The 17,593-nt window shown below is 42.5% G+C and overlaps 1 protein-coding gene across 7 annotated transcripts in view; it reads left to right on the top strand.

Moving 5' to 3' along the window:
• The window catches only part of LOC112214450 (lysine-specific demethylase 5A), a 91,645-nt gene extending 76,207 nt beyond the window's left edge, over positions 1-15,438 (top strand). For 5 of the 7 annotated variants that reach the window (XM_042298176.1, XM_024373197.2, XM_024373196.2 and 2 more), the window contains exons 24-29: positions 2,464-2,622; positions 2,938-3,057; positions 3,562-3,706; positions 3,953-4,173; positions 5,550-6,005; positions 9,696-11,103. In XM_042298176.1, coding sequence (XP_042154110.1) covers positions 2,464-2,622; positions 2,938-3,057; positions 3,562-3,706; positions 3,953-4,173; positions 5,550-6,005; positions 9,696-10,028 — 1,434 coding nt within the window. In that variant the 3' untranslated portion in view covers positions 10,029-11,103. Of the gene's footprint in view, positions 1-2,463; positions 2,623-2,937; positions 3,058-3,561; positions 3,707-3,952; positions 4,174-5,549; positions 6,006-9,695; positions 11,104-11,738; positions 11,895-15,319 lie in introns of those variants that run through there. The other 2 variants (XR_002948114.2, XR_002948116.2) reach the window with 2 other exon arrangements.
• The last annotated feature ends 2,155 nt before the right edge of the window (positions 15,439-17,593 follow it).

The raw sequence follows: 17,593 nt of genomic DNA, 5'->3' as shown, positions 1-17,593 counted from the left end.
CGTTTAGTCCAGTAATTCAAATGCACAAGGCGCGGGCACAAGTCCAGACACTTTTTTTATTTTTAAGTACAATAAAAGTTAGCAGAAACATGTCAAACGATGTTTAAAATCAATTCTCAGGTTGTTTTTGTCATAAATAATCGAATATTTCAACTGGTCAAAAGCTTCGTCAATAGAAAAGGTAAACAAAGGTGGCTCCCGATCATGCGCTTGGCTCATGTCTGGAAATTTCCAATGTTCACTCATTGAAGGTGTTGTATCTCCCTCAATTTTTCAGAGTAAAAGCCTGAAACAATGCCGAAAGACTGGCCACAAGTAGAGGAAGCCACAGAGATCATGAACTGGGTCCTAAGTCTTTGTATGGTGGATAGGCTTTCAATGGAAAAACAGCCTTTCAAAATAATAGTACTTCCTGGGTGGATTTTCCTCAGGTTTTCGCCTGCCATATCAGTTCTGTTACACTCACAGACATTATTTTAACAGTTTTGGTAACTTTAGAGTGTTTTCTATCCAAAGCTACTAATTATATGCATATCCTAGCTTATGGGCCTGAGTAGCAGGCAGTTTAATTTGGGCACGCTTTTCATCCGGAGGTGAAAATACCTCCCCCTTCCCAAGAGGTTAAACAAATCAAAATATATTTGAGATTCTTCAAAGTAGCCTCCCTTAGCCTTGATGACCGCTTTGCACACTCTTGGCATTCTCTCAACCAGCTTCATGAGGTAGTCACCTGGAATGCATTTCAATTAACAGGTGTGACTTCTTAAAAGGAATTTCTTTCCTTAATGCGTTTGAGCCAATCAGTTGTGTTGTGGCAAGGTAGGGGGGGGTATACAGAAGATGACCCTATTTGGTAAAAGAAAAAGTCCCTATGGCAAGAACAGCTCAAATAAGCAAAGAGAAATGACAGTCCATTACTTGAAGACAAGAAGTTTCTTCAAGTGCAGTTTCAAAAACCATCAAGCACTATGATGAAACTGGCTCTCATGAGGAACGCCACAGGAATGGAAGACCTATGCTGCAGAGGACAAGTTCATTAGAGTTACCAGCCTCAGAAATTGCAGCTTCAGAGTTCAAGTAACAGACACATCAACTGTTCCGAGGAGACTGTGAATCAGGCCTTCGTGGTCGAATTGGTCTGGAGTCCAAATTGGAGATTTTTGGTTCCAACTGCCGTATCTCACACACTGCCGTGTGAGACGCGATCTGGGTGAAAGGATGATCTCTCTGAATGTGTATTTCCCATGTGAAGCATTTAGGAGGTGTTATGGTGTGGGGGTGCTTTCCTGGTGACACTGTCAGTGATTTATTTAGAATTCAAGGCACACTTAACCAGCATGGCTACCACAGCATTTTGCAGCGATATGCCATCCCATCTGGTTTGCACTTAGTGGGACTGCCCTTTTATTTTTCAATGACCCAACACACTTCCAGGCTGTTTAAAGGCTATTTGACCAAGAAGGAGCATGATGGAGTGCCTCATCAGATGACCTGGCCTCCACAATCACCCGACTTCAACCCAATTGAGATGGTTTGGGATGAGTTGGACCACAGAGTGAAGGAAAAGCAGCCAGCAAGTGCTCAGCATATGTGGGAACTCCTTCAAGACTGTTGGAAAATAATTCCAGTTGAAGCTGGTCTAGAGAATGCCAAGTGTGCAAAGCTGTCATCAAGGCAAAGTGTGGCTATTTGAAGAATCTCAAATGTAAAATATGTTTTTATTTATTTAATACTTTTTTTTAGGTACTACATGATTCCATATGTGCTATTTCATAGTTTGGATTTCTTCACTATTATTGTACAATGTAGAAAATAGCAAAAATAAAATAATAACCCTTGAATGAGTACGTGTTATAAAACCTTTGACGGGTAGTGTACTTAAGTATCAAAAGTATAAATTATTTCACTTTCCTTATATTAAGCAAACCAGACGGCATCATTTTCTTGTTTTTGTTGTTATTTACCGATAGCCAGGGGCACACTCCAACTCATTTACAAAAAAGCATTTGTGTTTAGTGAGACTGCCAGATCAGAGGCAGTAGGGATGACAAGGGATGTTCTCTTGATAAGTGTGTGAATTGTACAATTTTCCTGTCCTACTAATCATTCAACATGAAACAAGTACTTTTGGGTGTCAGGAAAATATATGGAGTAAAAAGTACATTATTTGCTTTAGGAATGTAGTGAAGTAAAAGTTGTCCAAAATATAAACAGTAAAGTGCAGATAACCCAAACAACTAAAATGTACTTTAAAGTATTTTTACTTAAGTACTTTGCACCACTACAGGTAGGGATGTTTTCGGAATCAATTATTTGATGGTTGCTAGGTTCGATAAATCAAATTTTGCAAAACATAGTAAGAAGTGTATGTGCAAGGGTGAAAAGCCACATATTCTGAGTCGAACAAAAGTCTTGTTTATTTAAACTCCTCTCTATTCATTAATGGAATCGATTAATTTGCAGGACCGCGCCAGGCAGGCCCTGGCTACAAACGAGCTGTCCTCGGCCCTGGCCAAGCTGTCGGTGCTCAGTCAGAGGATGGTAGAACAGGCTGCCCGGGAGAAGACCGAGAAGATCATCAACGCCGAGCTGCAGAAGGCTGCCGCAAACCCTGACCTGCAGGTAAGAGATTACTGCTGCCATATGCTACTAAGAGCCATCCATGTATAGAGTTTGTAGGCGCTAACATGGCGTCCAGAGTAAAAGTTGGCCGTTATCTCTCTATATGGCTCTCGTGGCCAGTCATTCCTCTAAACAAGATGCTCAGGGATAAGGTAAGTAAGATGAACAGACTGAAGTGTTTTTTTTCCAGGTCATCTCCTTCTCTTCCATATTTGTTCAGTGCATTCGAGAGCGAAAAACAGAGATTGGTTCCAAGGTAGTGTTATTACTACTGATGAGAAGTAACAGAATGACTGTGACGTCTGTTCTCCATAGGGTCACATCCAGACGGCAGGGTTCAGCAGGGCAGCGTCGCCACGCCAGTCTGTCGACTACGATGACGAGGAGACGGACTCTGACGAGGACGTCAGGGAAACATATGGCTACGACATGAAGGTACTGTGGTGTGGCTTGTTAACTTGAAATTACACCACGACAAGTTTCCAGTTTAACAGCGTTTACTAAACCATATTAGCACACTACATGGTCGCCATTTCACTCAGGCCAGGTTCATCAACCCTGTGACTCCTGCGCAGGCGCACTAATAACAGAGTGATAGCCTGTAATAACAGAAATATAGGGATACTTCAAACATGAAGTTAACATGGCCAATGGAGAGTTTTCTCAAGTATTCAAGTTTTAAATATCGAAAACACCTGTTGAATCAATTAAAATAAAACCAAATACTACTGTATAGCTGCTATTATTCTATAGGCAATGTTTCAACAGAAGTGGTAACAAAGCCAGTAAAACATTGCTATTCAATACATCTCATGCAAAGACACAGCACTTAGCAAATCCTGCTTTTCTAGCATTGTCCTCACCTGCCCCACTTTCTCGCTGTCACTCGAGCTCTCTGCCTCGTGTGTGTGTGTGTGTGTGTGTGTGTGTGTGTGTCAGGACCCAGGTGAAGTGAAGCCGTACCTGTTTTGTGATGAGGAGATCCCTGTCAAGTCAGAGGAAGTAGTCAGTCACATCTGGCCCACCACACCCTCTTTCTGTGCTGAACATGCCTACTCCTCTGCATCCAAGTCCTGCCCTCAGAGTAAGACATGGCATCTATCTATGGATACGCAAACTCTCTCTCCCTGTTATACTTAAAAATAGTAATTTATAAATGTGTCATTAATTTTATGTTCTGGAGTATTGTTTCCTTGTGTGTATTGGCTTTGGGACCTTATTTAGAAATGAGAATTTCAAGTTACTTACATTAAACTATACATGTAGATATTGAGTAAATGTGTGTTTTCATTGGTTGATTGATGAATCATTCTCCCCCTCTAACCTCCAGACCAGAGTACCCCCAGGAAGCAGCCCAGGAAGACGCCCCTGGTGCCTCGCTCCCTGGAGCCCCCTGTGCTGGAGCTGTCCCCCCCAGCCAAGGCCCAGTTGGAGGAGCTGATGATGGTGGGGGACCTGCTAGAGGTGTCCCTGGACGAGACCCAGCACATCTGGAGGATCCTGGAGGCCACACACCCTCCCTCTGAGGAGAGGTTCCTACAGGTCATGGAGGTAGGAGAGAGGCATTGGTTTATACACATATTTTTATACTGAACAAAAATATAAATGCAACATGTAAAGTGACAGGTGTGGCATACCAAGAAGCTGATTGAAAAAGCATGATCATTACACAGGTGCACCTAGTGCTGGGGATAATAAAAGGCCAGTATAATGTGCAGTTTTGTCACACAACACAATGCCACAGATGTTTTGAGGGAGCGCGCAATTGGCATGATGTCTGCAGGACTGTCCACCAGAGCTGTGCCAGAGAATGTAATGTTAATTTCTTTACCACAACCGCACAACCAAAGAATTTCTGCACAAAATGTCAGAAGCCGTCTCAGGGAAGCTCATCTGCATGCTTGTCATCCTCACAAGGGTCTTGACTTGACTGCAGTTTGGCGTCGTAACCAACTTCAATGGTCAAATGCTCACCTTCGAATGCCACTGGCATGCTGGAGAAGTGTGCTTTTCGCTGATGAATCCCGGTTTCAACTGTACCAGGCAGATGACAATATGGTTTCGTGTGGGTGAGCGGTTAGCTGATGTCAATATTGTGAACAGAGTGCCCTATAGTGGCGATGGGGTTATGGTATGGGCAGGCATAAGCTACGGACAATGAACACACTTGCATTTTATCAATGGCAATTTGAATGCACAGAGAGACTGACGAGATCCTTAGGCCCATTGTTGTACAATTAATCCACCACCATCACCTCATGTTTCAGCACAGCCCCATGTTGCAAGGATCTGTCCACATCCTAGGAGCTGAAAACGTCCCAGATCTTCCATGGCCTGCATACTCACCTGACATGTCTCCCGTTGAGCATGTTTGGAATGCTCTGGATTGACGATTGCGTGTTCCAGTTCCCGCCAATATCCAGCGACTTTGCACAGCCATTGAAGATGAGTGGGACAACATTCCACAGGACACAATCAACAGCCTGATCAACACTATGTGAAGGAGATGTCACGCTGCAAGCATGAGGCAAATGGTGGTCATACCAGATACTGACTGGTTTTCGGAATCACAGCTCTATGCATATGTGTATTCCCGTTCGTGTGAAATCCGTAGATTTAAGGCCTCATTTATTTATTTCAATTGACTGATTTCCTTATATGAATTAACTGAAATGTTTGCATGTAGCATTTTATATTTTTGTTCATTGCATGTTATTTTATTTGGACATGGCCAAGAGGGCAGCTCTAGTAAAGAATACGCAGTCACTGGCTGAAAACACATGTATGATCTGAACTGAACATGGGTGATACGAAGGCTGGTTTCCTGCATCCTTATTAAGTCTACTTAATGGACATAAAAGCACTTTCAGTAGGGATTATTAATTGAGCAATTGTGTCCATCCCTCTTTACTGTCTTCCCTTCCCAGCATGAAGATTCTCAGTTTGAGAAGCCGATGAAGATCAAGATGAAGGACTCTGAGAAGAAGAGGAAGAGGAAGCTGGAGAAGGCAGAGCACCAGCTTCTCATGGCAGCTGTCTCCGGGGTCGGAGACATGATGCGGTCCCCCAAGTCCTCAAAGGATCCGAAACTGAGCCTCTTAGACCCGCTGGGGAAACCCAAGAAGAAGAAGCTGAAGCTGAACCCGGATAAGAACCGTGAACTGAAACAGCTGGCCAAGCGCCTGGCTAAAGAGGATAAGGAGAGGAAGAGGAAGGATAAAGCTGTGGTCAAGTCTGAGGCTGTCAGGGAGGGGATGGAGAAGAGGAAAGAGAAGAAGATCCTGGATATACCGTCGAAATATGACTGGTCTGGAGCTGAGGACTCCAATGATGAGAACGCTGTCTGTGCGTCCAAGAACTGTGTGAGACCCTGCAAGGACAAGGTGAGAGCGACACGAGAAGCATGTACACAGTTAGTGTGTGTGTATTTAGTCCAAAATCAACCCTCTCTCCAGTATACACTACTTGATGCACATTTCAAAATTATTGGAGGGGTGTAAGGAATATTGTGTCTATGGGTACAACCTCAATCAAGGGATTGACTTCTGCCCTGGTATTCCAGACTGACTGATTGAGACCATTAATTTGCCAGCAGAGGGCAGTGCATCTTCTGTAGTTGTCATCAGACCTTGAATAAAAAAAGCGTTTTTGGATTAGGGGAGAGGGGCTCATTTGAGAGAGGATGTAGCGACTCATTCAATCATTCTGACAGATGATTTCCATAGATGATTGATAGGTGTGAGGGTTTCTTGGTTAACGGTGCAACAGAGCTCAGTGAGAGCCTGAGATCGGTTCAGTGTGTGGCCTGAGAGGGCGGGCCCTATCAAAAACATAAGTCAGGTTTTGACCTAAGTACAACTAGAGATGCGTAGGCAAAATTTCAATTTCTGGAAGTTTGGATACTTTCATTTTAGGAGGTTTAAGGATATTAGCTCTTCAGAGCAAAAACTGATTGTCTCACTTTGTATTTTTGTTTGCTGACTATTATGCAGAGTTAATATTGAACACTGTGAAGCAAACATCTTTGGATCATGGAACAATTGAATATTAACAGCTGATAACAGCACTGGAACACAGAGTTACACAACGTATTAACATGACAAGCTACAGTGGGGAGAACAAGTATTTGATACACTGCTGATTTTGCAGGTTTTCCTACTTACAAAGCATGTAGAGGTCTGTAATATTTATCATAGGTACACTTTAACTGTGAGAGACGGAATCTAAAACAAGTATCCAGAAAATCACATTGTATGATTTTTAAGTAATTCATTTGCATTTTATTGCATGACATGTATTTGATCACCTACCAACCAGTAAGAATTACGGCTCTAACAGACCTGTTAGTTTTTCTTTAAGAAGCCCTCCTGTTCTCCACTCACTACCTGTATTAACTGCACCTGTTTGAACTCGTTACCTGTATAAAAGACACCTGTCCACACACTCAATCAAACAGACTCCAACCTCTCCACAATGGCCAAGACCAGAGAGCTGTGTATGGACATCGGGGATAAAATTGTAGACCTGCATAAGGCTGGGATGGGCCACAGGACAATAGGCAAGCAGCTTGGTGAGAAGGCAACTGTTGGCGCAATTATTAGAAAATGGAAGAAGTTCAATCACCCTCAGTCTGGGGCTCCATGCAAGATCTCACCTCGTGGGGCATCAATGATCATGAGGAAGGTGAGGGATCAGCCCAGAACTACACGGCAGGACCTGGTCAATGACCTGAAGAGAACTGGGACCACAGTCTCAAAGAAACCCATTAGTAACACACTACGCCGTCATGGATTAAAATCCTGCAGTGCACGCAAGGTCCCCCTGCTCAAGCCAGCGCAAGTCCAGGCCCATCTGAAGTTTGCCAATGACCATCTGGATGATCCAGAGGAGGAATGGGAGAAGGTCATGTGGTCTTATGAGACACAAATATAGCTTTTTGGTCTAAACTCTACTTGCCGTGTTTGGAGAAAGAAGGATGAGTACAATCCCAAGATCACCATCCCAACCGTGAAGCATGGAGGTGGAAACATTCTTTGAGGATGCTTTTCTGCAAAGGGAACAGGACGACTGTACCGTATTGAGGGGTGCAACAACCTCCTTCCCTCAGTAAAAGCATTGAAGATGGGTCATGGCTGGGTCTTCCAACATGACAACGACCCGAAACACAGTCAGGGCAACTAAGGAGTGGCTCCGTAAGAAGCATCTCAAGGTCCTGGAGTGGCCTAGCCAGTCTCCAGACCTGAACCCAATAGAAAATCTTCGGAGGGAGCTGAAAGTCCGTATTGCCCAGCGACAGCCCCGAAACCTGAAGGATCTGGAGAAGGTCTGTATGGAGGAGTGGGCCAAAATTCCTGCTTCAGTGTGTGCAAACCTGGTCAAGAACTACAGGAAACGTATGATCTCTGTAATTGCAAACTAAGGTTTCTGTACCAAATATTAAGTTCTGCTTTTCTGATGTATCAAATACTTTTGTCATGCAATAAAATGCAAATGATTTACTTAAAAATCATACAATGTGATTTTCTGGATTTTTCTTTTAGATTCCGTCTCTCACAGTTGAAGTGTACCTATGATACAAATTACAGACCTCTACATGCTTTGTAAGTAGGAAAACCTGCAAAATCGGCAGTGTATCAAATACTGTCCCCACTGTATGTGCTGTTGGACGTGACTGTAAATTAGACACTAAGTCAATGAGTAGCCTAACCACCCTCCCAGTTCTTCCCAGCCATGTGCTCTCAGAGCACAACAGAGGCATGGGGATATCCTCCATCTTAAAACCTCTTTAAGTCGACCCCCTACTTTTTCGAACATTCTGTTAAAAATCGCGCAACATTTCGGCGTCCTGCTACTCATACCAGGAATATAGTATATGCATATGATTAGTATGTGTGGATAGAAAACACTCTCACGTTTCTAAAACTGGTTAAATCACGGCTGTGACTATAACAGAGCGTCTGTTTCATCGAAAAGCGCAAGAAAAACTGATCACTGAAAACTGGAAAAAATATCCATGCGCCACATGTATTGTTTAAGGGGCACCAAAATTAAATGGGGCCGAGATTGCAAGTCCTACAGCTTCCACACGATGTCGCCAGTCTTGTCAATTGCCTTCTCGTTGTTTCTTGGTCAAACGAGGTAGAGAGACCACTTTCCATCCGGTCTCCGACAGGAAGTTTTGGAAGAGAGATTTCAGAACATGATTTGAAATCGTGGAGCTATTGAATACACATCGCCCCGTGATCAATTTGATAGATTATTAACGTTTACTGATACCTAAAGTTGGATTACAAAAGTATTTCGAAGTGTTTTGTGGAAGTTTATCGTCAACTTTTTTAATTTTAAAAAGTGATGTAGCGTTTTGAAACTGTTTTTTTCTGAATCACATAGTTTCCATAGATGGATATTTTGGGTATATATGGACCGATTTATTCGAAAAAAAGACCCAATAGTTATGTTTATGGGACATATAGGAGTTCCAACAAAGAAGCTCGTCAAAGGTAATGAAAGTTTTATATTTTATTTCTGCTATTTGTGTAGCGCCGGCTACGCAAATTCTTTTGTTTACGTCGCATTCAGGTATTTCGGGGTGTTGCATGCTATCAGATAATAGCTTCTCATGCTTTTGCCGAAAAGCATTTTAATAATCTGACTTGTTGGCTAGATTCACAACGAGTGTAGCTTTAATTCAGTACCCTGCATGTGTGTTTTAATGAACGTTTGAGTTTTAACGAGTGCTATTAGCATTTGGCGTAGCGCATTTGCATTTGCTGATGGCTAGATGGGACGATTGCGTCTCGGGTCGACGTAAGAGGTTTTAACAGAACTTGAAGGGGGGCTGGATTGGATTAGGCTTAAATGCACCATAATAAAATGCAACATAAATATCATGCTTATTATACCTCAAGTACGTAATGGTATATTCCTTTTAAAAACACAAACTATCTACAAATATGACTCTTGTGAATCTGAAGGGCAGTGACCTTTTCTGAGCACTAGCTGATGATATTATATCCTTATTTAAGCAGAAGGTGTGATCGCCTGTATGTTTACGTCTCTCTTCCCTCTGTCAGGTGGACTGGGTTCAGTGCGACGGCGGCTGTGACGAGTGGTTCCACCAGGTGTGTGTGGGTGTGACCTGCGAGATGGCCGAGAACGAGGACTACATCTGTATCGACTGCACCCGCAAGTCGTCTATCTTGAGTCGGGGCGTAGTTGGAAGTTTGGGCAGAAGCATGGGCATAGGAGGAGGAGGGGTGACAGCAGTGGTGAAGTTGGAGCGTGTTTGTGAGGAGCCAGTGGTGCTGGAAGCACCAGTCTACAGTGGGCTGAGCCAGATCATGATGCCCCCCTCTACCTCCCTCCCCCAGCAACAGCAGCAGCCGGATACTCGGGAGAGCAGCTAGCGCAGACCCAGGACAGAGACGCACATGCACAGCCACCACACACAAACCCATTCACCTGGTAAGCTCGCATCAGACCATTTGAGTCTGGTTCTGACTGACATATTTCCCTCTTGACTTAATGGTAGAGGAGCTTCAAATTAAGGGGTATCCTCAAGACTAGATGATGATACTCCCATGAGAATAATACTACAAAGAAATGAGACCATCAGCTCCTTTGAGGAGGAGAGAGATGTATTTTCTGCATCACAGATAAACTCCAGATTAACTATTTTCCCGTTCCCCTCTCCTCTACTCTCTCCTCTCATGGGAACCAATTGTTGATTAGGATTTGTTTCTCTCGAATTCAGAACTGTTAAAGAAGGCCTTATAATCCAGAGAACACTGTGTGCACAGAGCGGTTTTTACTGCACGACTTGGAATGACCATGGGCCGTTTTGTCTGTTTCTTGAGTTTTAGGTCTGTAACGTCCTCTACCCCCGTCTGAAAATTATTTGGTGCCAATCTGCCTCAGTTCTACTACAGTCAGAAACTTCAGTACAGTCATTATGAATCTGTGGAGGTGTAAATAGGTGTCCCAAATGGCACCCTCTTCTATATGTAGTGCACTACATGGGATCTGGTAAAATGTAGTGCACTATAAAGGGAATAAGGTGCCATTTGGGATGGGGTGTTACACCTCCACATATTCTTGATACCTGTACTGAGTCGGCAGGTAGCCTAACTTTTTAAGTGTTGGGCCAGTAACCAAAAAGTCTCTGTTTCGAAACCTGCGGGCTGACTAGGTAAAAAATGTATCGATATTAAGGTACTTAACCCTAATTGCTCCTGTATGTCGATCTGGACAAGAGCGTCTGATAAATGACAAAAATGTAAATGTGAAAATTTGGGATGCACATTCAGTATCCTCTCCTCTCTGCCTTTCTCCAAACAAATAACAGCTCCATGTAGGATTAGGAACAATGGTTGTATGTAGTGATACGTATTTATAATGTGTAAATAGGTTTTAAGCAATTAAGTGATTGAATGTGGCTGTTTTTGTTTTCTCACCTTTAATAAACAATTCCTAGTGAAATGAGTAAGGAGCAGAATTTTTGGTTTTATTTTCAATACCATTTTATACAATTTCCTGTTTGAGATGATTTGATATGTCATTTAATGTCAATAGTAATGTCTGGCATCAGATGTCTAAACTCCCCAACTACCTCAGATAGATAGATTTGAGTTTGGGGTGAGTCATCAGGAGGCCTGACTGTTTTAGGAGCCGTGGGTTTTGAATGTGGGATCTATGACTTCAGGCCTGTCTGTCAACTTCTGGTGGTCATTAAACCATTAAGGTAGGCCTGAACCTGATTGTGTAAAGCTCTGCCTGTTTTTGAGTACATTAAGTTCTTCAGATGGCAGTTTGAGAGAGCCACAAACTTTTTTTTTTGAGGAGTCATTAGGCAAAAGATAATATGGTGCAGTATCAATGTACCTGGCATGTATTTACTTACAAATCTAGAACCTGTTTTGCTAACTTTCCACTCCTTGGCAAACGTGGCATGACATGGAGTGGAATAATAACTCAAACGGACGGGCGGGTACCCAGGCTACTGACATGTTACTTTATATTTTAAATAAATACATGTGTATATGCATAACATATTTGGATCACTACATGTAGCTACTTGTCTTGAAAATAGCCAAACTGTTTTTTATTGCTTGAAATAGTTAAAGCGGCCCTCTCAAATGGGAAGAACAGCAGCATGTTGAAGGACCTGGTCCCTGTCCCTCAGCTCCAGTCAGAGGAGAAGATGCAAGAGAGGGGCCAATGCAGCAACAAACTAGAGTTCATCCCGCCTGTGATGGGATCCATCATCGGCCTGGGTAACATGTGGCACTTTCCTTACCTCCTCCTTTCTTGTAGCAGAGGTGAGTTCTAAGGATGGGACCAGAGTAGGTCGCAGACATTTTAATTGTCTCTGCTTCTAAAATAAGAGTTCATTTAGCAGTGACAAGTTCCGGCTAGTTCAGTGACAGAACATGGATAAAAAAAAAAAAAATTTAAAGGTTACTTTGAGGCAGAAGTATCACAATAAATTTAAGTGACAAAAGTAGACAGCCAATCTACATGCAAAAACAGACAAATCTTTAAAATACATTGAATCCATTACTGAATGTGTACATACGTACTGTTCCATTTTTTATATTTTAGAAAATGGTTACTTTAACGGAACTTCAATGTTCTGCTCTGAATTAGTTTGTGTATAGTAGAAAAGGGCTGCTGTCAAATACCTATATCGACATAACCTGAAAGGCCGCCCAGCAAGGAAGAAGCCACTGCTCCAAAACAGCCAGACTACGGTTTGCAACTGTACATGGGGACAAAGATTGTACTTTCTGAAGAATTGTCCTCTGGTCTGTTGAAACAAAAATAGAACTGTTTGGCCATAATGACCATCATTATGTTTGGTGGAAAAAGGGGGACGCTTGCAAGTGTTGTAGTTATTGTTACATATAGAGACAGATATGACACTATTGAGCAAAGATAGGTGTACATTAGACCACAAACAGAAAGCGGACAGGAAACCAAAGATTAAACAGACAAGTGGTAATGGCCATGCTTTACTGTGCATAAGGGCTTAGGGCAAAGAGGAGGAGGTGACACTTAAATACATTATCTATTATGGAAAGAGCAGGACACCATTATAAAGATTAGATAGAGAGGAACAAACATAAGTGCTTAGGGTAAAGGACATAAGTGCTTAGGGTAAGATAGACATATATTAATTTTAGGACACGAGAGGGTACTGCCACCATTGTAATCTAATCAAGAGCGGATACAGGCGTTATTAGGCATGAACAAGCTGGAAGCCTGGACTGAAAGATAATGGTGGCCGATGACCTGAGGGAAGTAACTCCATTAACATATGGAATGGACTCATATACTGTGTGTGTATAAATACAGAGCCAGTGCTCTGGGAAGGTGTGTGTTCTGCGGACCATCTAGGCTTCTGATATGTTTGTATTAAAAGCCTATATTGAATTCACAAGTTCTTGTAAGTGTTATATTTTGAAACGATCCTCCACGACACAAGCTGAAGAACACCATCCCAACCGTGAAGCACGGGGGTGGCAGCATCATGTTGTGGGGGTGCTTTGCTGCAGGAGAGACTGGTGCACTTCACAAAATAAATGGCATCATGAGGTAGGAAAATTATGTGGATATATTGAAGTAACATCTCAAGACATCAGTCAGGAAGTTAAAGCTTGGTCGCAAATGGGTTTTCCAAATGGACAATGACCCCAAGCATACTTCCAAATTTGTGGAAAAATGGCTTAAGGACAACAAAGTCAAGGTATTGGAGTGGCCATCACCAAGCCCTGCCCTCAGTCCTATAGAAAATGTGTGGGCAGAACTGAAAATGCGTGTGCGAGCAAGGAGGCCTACAAACCTGACTCAGTTACACCAGCTTTGTCAGGAGGAATGAACCAAAATTCACCAACTTATTGTGGAAGGCTACCTGAAACATTTGACCCAAGTTAAACAATTTAAAGGTAATGCTACCAAATGCACTCAATTAGTATGTAAACTTCTGACCCACTGGGAATGTGATGAAAGAAATTAACGCTGAAAAACCATTCTCTCTACTCTTATTTTGACATTTCACCTTCTTAAAATAAAGTGATGATCCTAACTGACCTAAAACAGGGAATTTTTACTTGGATTAAATATCAGGGATTGTGAAACTGATTTTAATGTATTTGGCTTTGGTGTATGTAAACTTCCGACTTCAACTGTATGTGAGAATGCTGTTCATTGACTACAGCTTAGTGTTCAACACCATAGTGCCCTCAGCTCATCACTGAACTAAGTACCCTGGGACTTAAACACCTCCCTCTGCAACTGGATCCTGGACTTCCTGATTGGCCGCCCCCAGGTGGTAAGGGTTGGCAACAACACATCTGTCATGCTGATCCTCAACACGGTGGCCACTTTGTTCCTGCCATCCAGGACCTATATACTAGGCGGTGTCAGAGGAAAGCCCAAAAAATTGTGAAAGACTCCAGTCACCAAAGACTGTTGTCTCTGCTTTGCATGTCAAGCGGTGCCAGAGTCTTGGTCCAAAAGTCTCCTTAAGGCTAGGAGGCATAATTTGGAAGTTCGGATGACGGACGTGCCCAAAGTAAACTGCCTGTTACTCAGGCCCAGAAGATATGCATATAATTGGTAGCATTGGATAGAAAACACTCTGAAGTTTCTAAAACGGTTAAAATGTCTGAGTATAATAACCAAACTGATATGGCAGGCGAAAGCCCGAGGAGAATCCATCCGTATGTTATTTTTTTTGTTGTGGTCAAAGTCCATTCAAATGCTATTCAAAAGGAATTCTTCCCAGATTGCAGTTCCTATGGTTTCCACTAGATGTCAAGTCTTTAGAAAGGGTTCCAGGCTTGTTATTTGAAAAATGAGTTAGTAGTTGTAGTTTTTCAAGCTGGCTCTCATTTTGACTGGTCTTGTGGTGGCATGGATGAGGGCGCGCACTTCATTTATATCTACGGTATTGAACATACTACATTCCGTCTTAAAGTTTATAGTTTATTTACATATTAGGGTACCTGAGGATTGATTAGAAATGTTGTTTGACTTGTTTGGACGAAGTTGATTTTTATTTATTTTATTTATTTATTTTACCCCTTTTTCTCCCCAATTTCGTGGTTTCCAATTGTTGTAGAATCTATCTTGTCTCATTGCTACAACTCCCGTACGGGCTCGGGAGAGACGAAGGTTATTTCTGTGATATCACTGCATGTTTTGGAACTACTGAACGTAACACGCCAATGTAAAATATGATTTTTGGATATAAATATGAACTTCACCGAACAAAACATGCATGTATTGTGTAACATGAAGTCCTATGAGTGTCATCGGATGAAGATCATCAAAGTCAAAGTGAAAATTATTCATTTTATCTCTATTTTTATCTCTCTTTGGCTGGAAAAATAGATGTGTTTTTCTGTGAGTTGGTGGTGACCTTTCGCTGTAAAGGATTTTGTAAATCAGACACTGTGGCTGGATTAATGAGAATTTTATCTTTAAAATGGTGCCTAATACTTGTATGTTTGAGAAATTTGATTTATGAGATTTCTGTTGATTTGTATTTGCCGCTCTGCAATTTCATTGGCTGTTGGCGAGGGGTTCCGCTAGCGGAACGGGGTCCTAGACAGGTTAATGAACATGACCCTGATCTGTTGGAATCATATTGAAAAGTTAAGTGATCCATCTAATCTACAGGTGTTGTACTTCACAGCTACCTTCCCCTACCTGATGCTGATAATTCTGCTGATTCGAGGAGTCACTTTACCTGGAGCGGACCAACGGATCAAGATCTACCTATATCCTGACCTGTCAAGACTAGCAGACCCTCAGGTAGGTACCACAACAACAATATTAACCCCTGGCCCCTGCTGTTACATATTAGAAGTTCTGTTGACTGACTCACACACTCGCATCAGGTAGCAATGGTATGACAGACTGAAATGACATTTTATACTACGAATAGCAAACAAAGTGTCTACTTTCAGTATTTTACAATAAGGTGATTATCAGAACATAATGAAGTAGGCTTGGGACTAGCTTGATTTCAAAGAAATCATCTGTAATAGTAATCTCAATATTACCCAAAGTCTTTCCAAACTAGGGAATTTGAAGTTTGGAAGAAGGTCCTTGGGTGAAGGTTCTCCAGGTGAGAGTGTAGATATCCCAGAGTTCCCTGCTATCTGGAATGCTATTTTCTGCTCTGTCCACCTGTGCTCCGTTTTATTAGCTAGGACATTTTCATTCTGCGGAAAAAAACCACTTCAGAGTTGTTAACAGCCTCGTCACTGTGATTCAGGACAGCATAACACATTGTTGTTCACTACATGACCAAAAGTATGTGGACACCAGGGGATTCCCGAGTGGCGCAGCTGTCTAAGGCACTGCATTGCAGTGTTGAGGTGTCACAACTGTCTGGGTGTTTGATCCCAGGCTGTCACACCTGGCCGTGACTGGAAGTCCCATAGGGCGGCGCACAATTGTCCCAGCGTCGTCCGGTTTAGGGGAGGGTTTGGCCGGGGGGCTTTCATTGGCTCATCGAGCTCTTGCTCCTTGTGGCGGGACGGGCGCCTGCAAGTTGACATTGGTCGTCAGTTGAGCGGTGTTTCCTCCGACACATTGTTGCGGCTGGCTTCCGGGTTAAGTGAGCAGGTGTTAAGAAGCAGCGCGGCTTAGCGGGTCATGTTTTGGAGGACGCATGTAACGAACTTTGCCTATCCCGAGCCCGTTGGGGAATTGCAGCGATGAGACAAGATCGTAACTACCAATTTGGATATCACAAAACCTGCTCATCGAACATCTTTTTCCAAAATCATGGGCATTAATATGGTGTTGGTCCTCCACTCATCTGAGGCTTTCCACTAATGTTGGAACATTGCTGCGGGGACTTGCTTCCGTTCAGCGACGAGCATTTGTGAGGTCGGGCACTGATTTTGGGCAATTAGGCCTAGCTCGCACTCAGCATTCCAATTCATTCTGAAAGTATTCGATGGGGTTGAGGTCAGGGCTCTGTGCAGGCCAGTCAAGTTCTTCCACACTGATCTCCATTGTTTGTTTTTTTTGTCTCTCTCTTTAGGGTGGGGTGTATGTGTTCCAGCTGATGGACTACTATGCTGCCAGTGGCATGTGTCTTCTCTTCATGGCCATCTTTGAGACGGTCTCCATCGCATGGGTCTATGGTAAGTTAGTATCCAATTCTACAACAAAAAAAATCTGATGGAACCGTTCGAAAGATTGTTACACCATATCAAACCCCAAAGACAGAAAGGTCACTGGTTTATTCCAGAATACAGTGCATTCGGAAAGTATTCAGACCCTTTCCACATTTTGTTACGTTACAGCCTTATTCTAAAATTGATAAAATGTTTTTTTCCCCTCATCAATCAAACAATACCCCATAATGATTCTTTTTAAAAATGTTTGCTAATTAATATAAAAATTAAAACAGAGACCTTATTTACATAAGTACATTGGGGCGGTTGGTATTTCTAGTGGTTAGGGCATTGGACCAGTAACCGAAAGGTTGCTAGATCGAATCCCCGAGCTGACAAGGTAAAAATCTGTCTTTCTGCCCCTGAACAAGGCAGTTAACCAAGCCCGTCTTTGTAAATAAGTATTTGTTCTTAACTGACTTGCCTAGTTAAATAAAGGTTAAACAAAAATAAATTAAAAGTATTTTGACCCTTTGCTATGAGACTCGCAATTGAGCTCAGGTGGATCCTGTTTCCATTGATCATCCTTGATATGGTTCTACAACTTGATTGGAGTCCACCTGTGGTAAATTCAATTGATTGGACATGATACACACCTGTCTATATAAGGTCCCACAGTTGACAGTGCAAGTCAGAGAAAAAACCAAGCCATGAGGTCGAAGGAATTATCTTGATTTAATATTGCCAGCCTCATCTTGGGAGTTGATAGGCTTGAAGTCAAACAGCGCTGTGCATCCCAGCATTCCTAAGAGCTGCTGTTGAATAAATGCTTACGA

This window comes from Oncorhynchus tshawytscha, linkage group LG15 (genome assembly GCF_018296145.1).
Source record: "Oncorhynchus tshawytscha isolate Ot180627B linkage group LG15, Otsh_v2.0, whole genome shotgun sequence".
Classification (NCBI taxonomy): Eukaryota; Metazoa; Chordata; class Actinopteri; order Salmoniformes; family Salmonidae; genus Oncorhynchus; species Oncorhynchus tshawytscha.
The sequence above is the reverse complement of the archived record's forward strand: the minus strand, read 5'-3'. Positions and strand labels throughout refer to the sequence as shown.